The sequence below is a fragment of the Oncorhynchus clarkii genome, unplaced genomic scaffold (genome assembly GCF_045791955.1).
Source record: "Oncorhynchus clarkii lewisi isolate Uvic-CL-2024 unplaced genomic scaffold, UVic_Ocla_1.0 unplaced_contig_12241_pilon_pilon, whole genome shotgun sequence".
NCBI classification, from domain to species: Eukaryota; Metazoa; Chordata; class Actinopteri; order Salmoniformes; family Salmonidae; genus Oncorhynchus; species Oncorhynchus clarkii.
This window is the reverse complement of record NW_027257986.1, coordinates 240,001-250,628: the sequence shown is the minus strand read 5'-3', so window position 1 is coordinate 250,628 and position 10,628 is coordinate 240,001. Positions and strand designations below refer to the sequence as shown.

Below are 10,628 nucleotides of genomic sequence, written 5' to 3'. Positions count from 1 at the left end.
AGAAAGAGAGGGAGAGAACATAGAGAAAGGACAGAGACAGAAAAAGCACATAGATAGAGAGAGTAGCGAGAAGAGAGAACAGAGGCAGAGAAAGAGAGAGCAAGAGAGAGAGAGTTAGTGTATGAGAGAGAGCGAGAGAGTGAGTGAGAGAGAGAGGGAGAGAGAGAGAAAAAAGAGAGGAGGATCAGATAGGACTAGGAGGTTATCAGGGTTTGAATCAGTATTGATCTAATGAGGGAAACCATATGATTTCTCCTCTCTGTTTCTCCTTTCATGATTGGTTTAGCTCTCTGTACCGATCCTAGTTCAAGCACTTGCTTCGCCATCGCTCTCATTCTCTGCTCTCTCTCTCTCTCTCTCTCTCTCTCTCCGTCCTTCTCTGTTCTCTCTACGGTTGCAATTGATCTAAACCAGAGCTTTCTGGGGCCATGGATTCAAATAGTTTGTTTCCATGCCAATTTTGTATGTATGCTCAGGACTGAAAGGAAAGTAGGGGACCCCACAACGATCAGAGAGAGAGGGGATGACAGATGATCAAATATCTATACTTGGGTGACAACAGGAGTGGAGAGTATGTGTGGAAGCAGAGGCTGTGTGTATTGTAAATACATAGGAGTGGAGAGTATGTGTGGAAGCAGAGGCTGTGTGTATTGTAAACACATAGGAGTGGAGAGTATGTGTGGAAGTGGAGGCTGTGTTTACTGTAAACACATAGGAGTGGAGAGTGTGTGTGGAAGTGGAGGCTGTGTTTACTGTAAACACATAGGAGTGGAGATTGTGTGTGGAAGTGGAGGCTGTGTTTACTGTAAACACATAGGAGTGGAGAGTATGTGTGGAAGTGGAGGCTGTGTTTACTGTAAATACATAGGAGTGGAGAGTGTGTGTGGAAGTGGAGGCTGTGTTTACTGTGAACACATAGGAGTGGAGAGTGTGTGTGGAAGTAGAGGCTGTGTGTATTGTAAACACATGGAAGTGGAGAGTGTGTGTGGAAGTGGAGGCTGTGTTTATTGTAAATACATAGGAGTGGAGAGTGTGTGTGGAAGTAGAGGCTGTGTGTATTGTAAACACATAGGAGTGGAGAGTGTGTGTGGAAGTGGAGGCTGTGTTTACTGTAAACACATAGGAGTGGAGAGTGTGTGTGGAAGTGGAGGCTGTGTTTACTGTAAACACATAGGAGTGGAGAGTGTGTGTGGAAGTGGAGGCTGTGTTTACTGTAAACACATAGGAGTGGAGAGTGTGTGTGGAAGTGGAGGCTGTGTGTATTGTAAACACATAGGAGTGGAGAGTGTGTGTGGAAGTGGAGGCTGTGTGTATTGTAAACTCAGTACATGGGTACCTCACAGCTCTGTAAGCCTTGGATACGACTGTATGCGTATGTTGGTGGGTGTGTACTGTATAGGCCTACTGTGTGTGTGTGTTTCTGATTTTCACAGCCATGTGATTGTCCTTATCCACTTGTTGTGCTTCCACTTCACACTGTAGCGATCGTCAGTGATTTTATAGTACAGATACTTGACAGTATGTTGATGATTGTTGCTTTCAGTGATTGTACCCCCCCCCCCCCCCACCACCACCACCATCTGGCTGTCTATCTACTCTGATTTATTCCACTCCCTCTCTCTTTGCCCCCCCCCCTTCACTCTCTACCTTTTCCTGCAGTCTGTCTCATTTGATTTCCCTTCTCTCTCCATTAGAGTGTAGGAGTGGAGACAAAGCCTTAATGGAAGGGTACTTGTCTGTCTCGGTGTGAAAACGAGAGCGTCTCATCTCCTCGGCATAATAACCTATTGAGACGGAGACGTGTTGCGCAACAGATTAGTGTGAAGACAAGAGCGTCTGCTGGTAATAACTCTGAGACTGAGACATGTTGTAAAGAGGCTGCAGGAAATGTACAGGAGGTGTGTCATTCACCTCCCTGAAAGCATCATTCCAACTACTTCTACTCGATATGTATTAAACAGCTTTCTTTGTGTGAAAGAGAGAGCATCGTGTTGCATGATAAGCTATGAAAAGACTGTCGTGTTGGGAAACAGTGTAAAAGGTATTGGATGCCTATAGGACAAAAGCATCTGCTGAGCATACAGGCTGTACTTATGTTGTTTAGAGGAGATGTGTTCAACGCCTCCATTTATATGGAAACTGTTGACAGTGAAAAACCCAGCAGTGTTGCAGTTCCTGACTCAAACCCAGTACGCCTGGCACCTACTACCATTCCCCGTTCAAAGACAGTTCCATTGTTTTGTCTTGTCCATTCATCCTCTGAATGGCACACAGACACAATCCATTGTCTCAAGGCTTAAACAATCCTTCTTTAACCTGTCTCCTCCCCTTCATCTACACTGATTGAAGTGGATTTAACAAGTGACATCATTAAGGGATCATAGCTTTCACCAGGATTCACCTGGTCAGTCTACGTCATGGAAAGAGCAGGTGTTCATAAGGTTTTGTATACTCTGTGTATACAGTATGCACAATGTTGCATGCTAGAAAGTAATCCCGCAATTCTACTTTACTGTACTGAATGAAGACTGTTGAGTGAAGTGAATGAAGGGTTAGCAAATGCTGTATTACCATATTATAAAATGGGTCGTTTGGATTCTGGATGCTGATTGGTTGGTAGCAGGGAGTTATAGCACCACAATCCCTCATTCTCCGGTGATGCCTGTTAACAGTTCCATTAAATGTATAAATGTGCATTTACTGTCCCACAGCCCAGCCAGTCAATTTGTAAATTTAATCTCCCCCGGGGAAAAAAGTGTCAAGACAATATGTCCCCATGCTACGAGCCAAGCATTTGGTTTGGGACAGTACAACTATGTGCCTATCAGATTTGTGCAACATGTTGCAGTTTTTTTCTCTCCACTGTGCCACATGACATGACTAGCCTGACAGCTTCTCTGATCCAGGCCAATTCATGTATCAGCATCATTATAATGGATGTATTCAAAGAATTGGCAATAGAAACAAAGGTAAAACAAACAAAAATTCCATAGTTTGCTGTAATTTCAGCTGCTCGATGTGATTGTGTGTTAGCTTGCCTTTGGTGGGCTTGTTCGCTAGCAAAGGAGAAGTAACGTTAGCCTAGCTATCCTACATAACTATATTATTGACTTGGAGAAGTAACGTTAGCTTAGCTATCCTACATAACTATATTATTGACTTGGATAAGTAACGTTAGCTTAGCTATCCTACATAACTATATTATTGACTTGGAGAAGTAACGTTAGCTTAGCTATCCTACATAACTATATTATTGACTTGGAGAAGTAACGTTAGCCTAGCTATCCTACATAACTATATTATTGACTAGGAGAAGTAACGTTAGCCTAGCTATCCTACATAACTATATTATTGACTTGGAGAAGTAACGTTAGCTTAGCTATCCTACATAACTATATTATTGACTTGGAGAAGTAACGTTAGCCTAGCTATCCTACATAACTATATTATTGACTTGGAGAAGTAACGTTAGCTTAGCTATCCTACATAACTATATTATTGACTTGGAGAAGTAACGTTAGCTTAGCTATCCTACATAACTATATTATTGACTTGGAGAAGTAACGTTAGCTTAGCTATCCTACATAACTATATTATTGACTTGGAGAAGTAACATTAGCTTAGCTATCCTACATAACTATATTATTGACTTGGAGAAGTAACGTTAGCTTAGCTATCCTACATAACTATATTATTGACTAGGAGAAGTAACGTTAGCCTAGCTATCCTACATAACTATATTATTGACTTGGAGAAGTAACGTTAGCTTAGCTATCCTACATAACTATATTATTGACTTGGAGAAGTAACGTTAGCCTAGCTATCCTACATAACTATATTATTGACTTGGAGAAGTAACGTTAGCTTAGCTATCCTACATAACTATATTATTGACTTGGAGAAGTAACGTTAGCTTAGCTATCCTACATAACTATATTATTGACTTGGAGAAGTAACGTTAGCTTAGCTATCCTACATAACTATATTATTGACTTGGAGAAGTAACGTTAGCCTAGCTATCCTGCATAACTATATTATTGACTTGGAGAAGTAACGTTAGCTTAGCTATCCTACATAACTATATGATATTGAGTTGACCATCAGCTGGTTGTTGGTTTATTAAATAAATATGTATTGATGTTCTTGTCTCTCATTACCCTTGAACCTCTGCTAGCTAGCTAGCTAGCTCCATGCCAATCATGTGTTTAGCATAGCAACGTGGAATGACTAGAATGAATGACAGAACTGATATTGCAGGCGAAAGCCTGAGGAAAATCCAATAAGGAAGTGTCTCTTATTTTGAAACCTCTCGGTTCCTCAGCATGCCTATCCTTCATTTAAAGGGATATCAACCAGATTCCTTTTTCTATGGCTTCCCTAAGGTGTCAACAGTCTTTAGACATAGTTTCAGGCTTTTATTTTGAAAAATGAGCGTGAAGGATCACATTGCGTAAGAGGGTAGGTGGGGGCTCTCAGAGTGAGTTTTGCGCAACTGAGTAAAGCCGCCATTGTTTCTCCTGCTGTTATTGAAAAACCTACACACTCGGTTGATATATTATCAAATATATATCTTAAAAACAACTTGAGGATTGATTATAAAAAACGTTTGACATGTTTCTGTGGACATTATGGATATTATTTGGAATACACGTCTGCGTTGTCGTGACCACTCTTTCCTGTGGATTTCTGAACATAACTGAACATTGGTGACCTAGCTACTTAATGCTTAGTGTACATAATGTTATGCTATGGTATCGATACATTTACACAAATGCTTGGATTGATTTCGCTGTAAAGCATCATTTCAAAATCTGAGACGACAGGTGGATTAACAAAAGGCTAAGCTGTGTTTTGCAATATTGCACTTGTGATTTCATGAATATGAATATTTTTTAGTAATATTATTTGACTGCGGCGCTATGCTATTCAGCGGTTGCTGATGATGAGAGAGAGAGAGAGAGGCCCTAAGAACAGCCCTTAGTCAGGAGTTATGACACGATAATCCCCGGGTTCTCATGCGTTGTACAACACTGTTGAGTGAAAGAAGGGTTAAGGCTCTCTTTGCATTTTAGGAAACCATTTCAATAAAAGAGACATTATGAGAGAGAAAGGAAATTGTGTACAGTTATAGTTAAGAGGGAGAGAGAGAGAGAGAGAGAGAGAGAGAGAGAGAGAGAGAGAGAGAGGGAGAGAGAGGGGGAGAGAGAGTGAGAGAGAGTGATGGGTGTTTGTAGCTTGGAGCCAACGGGTGGCCAGGGTACAAACGGTAAACCAGTATAAACCACCCCCCTTTCATTCTCCAACCGTGACACCACACCACACCAGACAGGCAGTGTGTGTGTGTGTGTGTGTGTGTGGGTGACTGGATGCGAGCCTAATCCCCAGGTGGTCTGAGCATCCAATAATAATCCCTTTCTATTACCGTGCCCGATAGCATCTCTGGTATGGAACGAGAGAGTGAGAAAGAGAGAGAGAAGAGAGAGAGAAACAGAGAGAGAGAAGAGTGAGAGAGAGAGAGAGAGAGATAGAGAGAGGGAGAGAGAGAGAGAGAGAGAGAGAGAGAGAGAGAGAGGGAGAGAGAGGAGAGAGAGAGAGAGAGAGAGAGAGAGAGAGAGAGAGGGAAGAGAGAGACAGAGAGGGAGAGAGAGAAAGAGAGAGAGAGACGGAGAGAGAGGAAGAGAGAAAGAGAGAGAGAGAGAGAGAGAGAGAGGAATGCATTGTGTGTGTGTTTGTGTGTGTGCATGCATTGCGTGTGTGTGTGTGTGTACTTACGATGATGAGCAGTATAAAGTAGATGAAGTTGTAGAAGGAGTGAGCATCCATTACATAGTACATGATCTCTACCCAGCCTTCCAGGGTGATGACCTGGAGAGGAACACACACACACACACACACACACACACAACATGTCTCTAAGTCAAGGACAATAGGCTTTGACTTTTCCATTGTTACCAAGAATTCAGACATTTCACCAAGACAAAGCTCACTTTGTCATTCTACAGATCAGCCAGATCAGTCACCCTCCTGTTGACCTAGACTGGAGAACATCGTCTGATAACATCCACTTCCTGATTCATTTCCCCACTAAAAGTCACATAGAGGAGAGCTCTCTGTCTCTGTAATGTAATCAGATAATCAGATAGCAAGCCAATTACAGAGTGTATATCTCCCCATCACCTAATCACTACTGTCAGACACTTCACTACTGCTGGAGAACTACAAGGCTGATGTTCCAGACCAGCATACATTATTCAATTAATTACAGCAAGTAGATATCTTGTTATGACCTAATCACTATGGTAACCTCTGCTCTATGTTGTCATGACCTAATCACTATGGTAACCTCTACTCTATCTTGTCATGACCTAATCACTATGGTAACCTCTACTCTATCTTGTCGTGAGTTAATCACTATGGTAACCTCTGCTCTATCTTGTCATGATCTAATCACTATGGTAACCTCTACTCTATCTTGTCATGACCTAATCACAATGGTAACCTCTACTCTCTCTTGTCATGACCTAATCACTATGGTAACCTCTACTTTATCTTGTCATGACCTAATCACTATGGTAATCTCTACTCTATCTTGTCATGACCTAATCACTATGGTAACCTCTACTCTATCTTGTCATGGCCTAATCACTATGGTAACCTCTACTTTATCTTGTCATGACCTAATCACTATGGTAATCTCTACTCTATCTTGTCATGACCTAATCACTATGGTAACCTCTACTCTATCTCGACATACTCCTGACCTATACTTCAGGGGTGGGACAACTCTAGTCTAAGAGGACTGGCATGGTGTGCAGGTGTTTGTTCCAGCCCAGTGTCAACGTGCACTAACACACCTGATAAGACTAACAATGATCTAAATAAAAGGGAAATCATGCATGTTGGTGCTGGGCGGGAACAAAAGCCTGCCCACAGCAGCCCTCCAGTACAGGGATTTGATCTGGCCTCTACTTTAACCACTACAGCTCCCTGGACAGTGCAAAGACAAACGATATGACAGGCATCTTTAGGCACCTTTAGGCACCTTTAGGCACCTTCCCCCGACCTACATTGACTAACCTGTGGCCCCACACATTGACTTGGTTCCGGTACCCCATGTATATAGCCTTGTTATTGTTATTTTATTTTGTTACTTTTTATTAAATATTTTCTTTACAAGATTTTGTAACTGCATTGTTGGTTAGGGGCTTTTAAATAAGCATTTCACTGTAAGGTTTGAACCTGTTGTATTCGGCGCATGTGACAAATAAAATTTGATTCGATTTTTACATCAATAGAAAAAGAGAGACAGAGAAAGCAAGCTAGGTAGGTGTAGAGAGAGACACGTTGTGGTGCATATCTAGCCACATCAGCTCATAAAGCTCAACCAATACAAATGAAGAAAAGAAAGTCCAAACCACCCAATCAAAGCCCTACCTGAAAGATGACGATCCAAGCGTAGGCGATATTGTCGAAGTTGATGGCTCCTTTATGTGGGTTGCTGTGGCCCGTGTGACAGCGTGTGTAATACTGGTTCCAGTTGACACACAGTCCAGGCCCACTCACTGACCCGTTAACCAGGGGTTCAGGACTCAAACCCAAACCCTGTCTGTGTGTCACATCGTCCTTGTCCAGGCAGCAGGTACGTCCTAGTTCTCGGCGGGCCGGGACGTCGGTGCACGCCATGATGCCGTTGTCCTGGGCGAGAGAGCAGATGAAGGGTCGCTCATCATCCTCGTCTGCCATGTAGTAAGGGCGAGGCAGGGAGATGTCTTTAGAACTGAGGAGAGAGAGATGGAGAGGGATGGAGAGGAGGAGAGAGGAATGGAGAGGAGAGAGGGATGGATAGGAGGAGAGAGGAATGGAGAGGAGGAAAGAGGAATGGAGAGGAGGAGAGAGGGATGAGAGGGATGGAGATAGGGATGGAGAGGAGAGAGGAATGGAGAGGAGGATAGAGGGATGAAGAGGATGAGAGAGGAATGGAGAGGAGGAGAGAGAGATGGAGAGAGGAATGGAGAGGAGGAGAGAGGAATGGAGAGGAGGAGAGAGGGATGGAGAGGAGGAGAGAGAGATGGAGAAGAGGAGAGAGGAATGGAGAGGAGGAGAGAGGAATGGAGAGGAGGAGAGAGGGATGGAGAGGAGGAGAGAGGAATGGAGAGGAGGAGAGAGGAATGGAGAGGAGGAGAGAGTGATGGAGAGGAGGAGAGAGGGATGGATAGGAGGAGAGAGGGATGGAGAGGAGGAGAGAGTAATGGAGAGGAGGAGAGAGGAATGGAGAGGAGGTGAGAGGGATGGAGAGGAGGCCAGAGGGATGGAGAGGAGGAGAGAGGGATGGAGAGGAGGAGAGAGGGATGGTGAGGAGGAGAGAGGGATGGAGAGGAGGAGAGAGGAATGGAGAGGATGAGAGAGGAATGGAGAGGAGGGGAGGGAGATGGAGAGGAGGAGAGAGAGATGGAGAGAGATGAGGAGGAGGAGAGAGGGATGGAGAGGAGGAGAGAGGGATGGAGAGGAGGAGAGAGGAATGGAGAGGTGGAGAGAGGGATGGAGAGGGATGGAGAGGAGGAGAGAGGAATGGAGAGGAGGAGAGAGGAATGGAGAGGAGGAGAGAGGAATGGAGAGGAGAGAGTAATGGAGAGGAGGAGAGAGGGATGGAGAGGAGGAGAGAGGAATGAGGAGGAGAGAGTTATGGAGAGGATGAGAGAGGAATGGAGAGGAGTAGAGAGCGATGGAGAGGAGGAGAGAGGGATGGAGAGGAGGAGAGAGGGATGAGTGGAGGAGATAGGAAAGGAGAGGAGGAGAGAGAGATGGAGAGGAGGAGAGAGGAATGGAGAGGAGGAGAGAGGGATGGAGAGGAGGAGAGAGGAATGTAGAGGAGGAGAGAGGAATGGAGAGGAGGAGAGAGGGATGGAGAGGAGGAGAGAGGGATGGAGAGGAGGAGAGAGTAATGGAGAGGAGGAGAGAGGAATGGAGAGGAGGTGAGAGGGATGGAGAGGAGGCCAGAGGGATGGAGATGAGGAGAGAGGAATGGAGAGGAGGAGAGAGGGATGGAGAGGAGGAGAGAGGGATGGAGAGGGATGGAGAGGCGGATAGAGGGATGGAGAGGCGGATAGAGGGATGGAGAGGAGGAGAGAGGATTGGAGAGCAGGAGAGAGGGATGGAGAGGAGGAGAGAGGGATGGGGAGGAGAGAGTATTGGAGAGGAGGAGAGGGGAATGGAGAGGAGGAGAGACAGATGGAGAGGAGGAGAGAGGGGTGGAGAGGAGGAGAGAGGGATGAGTGGATGAGATAGGAAAGGAGAGGAGGAGAGAGGGATGGAGAGGAGGAGAGAGGAATGGAGAGGAGAGAGGAATGAGGAGGAGAGAGTAATGGAGAAGAGGAGAGAGGAATGGAGAGGAGGAGAGAGAGATGGAGAGGAGGAGAGAGGGATGGAGAGGGATGGAGAGGAGGAGAGAGGGATGGAGAGGAGGAGAGAGGAATGGAGAGGAGGAGAGAAAGATGGAGAGGAATGGAGAGAGGAATGGAGAGGATGAGAGAGAGGAATGGAGAGGAGGAGAGAGAGATGGAGAGTAGGAGAGAGGGATGGAGAGGGATGGAGAGGAGGAGAGAGGGATGGAGAGGAGGAGAGAGGAATGGAGAGGAGGAGAGAGGGATGGAGAGAAGGAGAGATGAATGGAGCGGAGGAGTGAGGAATGGAGAGGAGAAGAGAGGGATGGAGAGGAGGAGAGAGGGATGGAGAGAGATGGAGAGGAGGAGAGAGGGATGGAGAGGAGGAGAGAAGGAGAGAGGGATGGAGAGGAGGAGAGAGGGATGAGAGGAGGAGAGAGGAAAGGAGATGTTGAAAGAGGGATGGAGAGGAGGAGAGAGGAATGGAGAGGAGGAGAGAGGGATGGAGATGAGGAGAGAGGGATGGAGATGAAGAGAGAGGAATAGAGAGGAGAGATTAATGGAGAGGATGAGAGAGGGATGAGAGGAGGAGAGAGGAATGGAGAGGAGAGAGTAATGGAAAGGAGGAGAGAGGGATGGAGAGGAGGAGAGAGTAATAGAGAGGAGAGAGTAATGGAGAGGAGGAGAGAGGGATGGAGAGGAGGAGAGAAGAGAACATGAGAATAATACCATGTTTTTCTTTATTGTTACTATTTTTTATATTGTAGAATAATAGTGAAGACATCAAACCTATGAAATAACACATATGGAGCCATGTAGTAACCAAAAAAGTTGAAAGTAGCCACCCTTTGCCTTGATGACAGCTTTGCACACGCTTGCCATTTTCTCAACCAGCTTCATGAGTTAGTCACTTGGAATGCATTTCAATTAACAGGGGTGCCTTGTTAAAAGTTCCTTTGTGTAATTTCTTTCCTCCTCAGTTGTGTTGTTACAAGGTATACATAAGCACTATTTGGTAAAAGACCAAGTCCATATTATGGCAAGAACAGCTCAAATAAGCAAAGAGAAACGACAGTCCATCATTACATTAAAACACGAAGGTCAGTCAATGCGGAAAATTTCAAGAACTTTGAAAGTTTCTTCAAGTGCAATTGCAAAACCCAGCAAGCTCTATGATGAAACTGGCTCTCATGAGGACATCCAAAGGAAAGGAAGTCCCAGAGTTACCTCTGCTGCAGAGGATAGGTT

At 45.0% G+C, this 10,628-nt stretch overlaps 1 protein-coding gene across 1 annotated transcript in view; it reads right to left on the bottom strand.

Annotated features, from left to right (window-relative positions):
* Nucleotides 1–5,772: 5,772 nt before the first annotated feature.
* The window catches only part of LOC139394402 (voltage-dependent T-type calcium channel subunit alpha-1I-like), a gene marked incomplete at its 3' end in the record, with an annotated part of 94,148 nt that continues 89,292 nt past the window's right edge, over nucleotides 5,773–10,628 (bottom strand). Inside the window, exons 6-7 of the mRNA XM_071142458.1 lie at nucleotides 7,435–7,777; nucleotides 5,773–5,865 (exon numbers count right to left, since the gene is read on the bottom strand). Coding sequence (XP_070998559.1) covers nucleotides 5,773–5,865; nucleotides 7,435–7,777 — 436 coding nt within the window. The remainder of the gene's footprint in view (nucleotides 5,866–7,434; nucleotides 7,778–10,628) is intronic.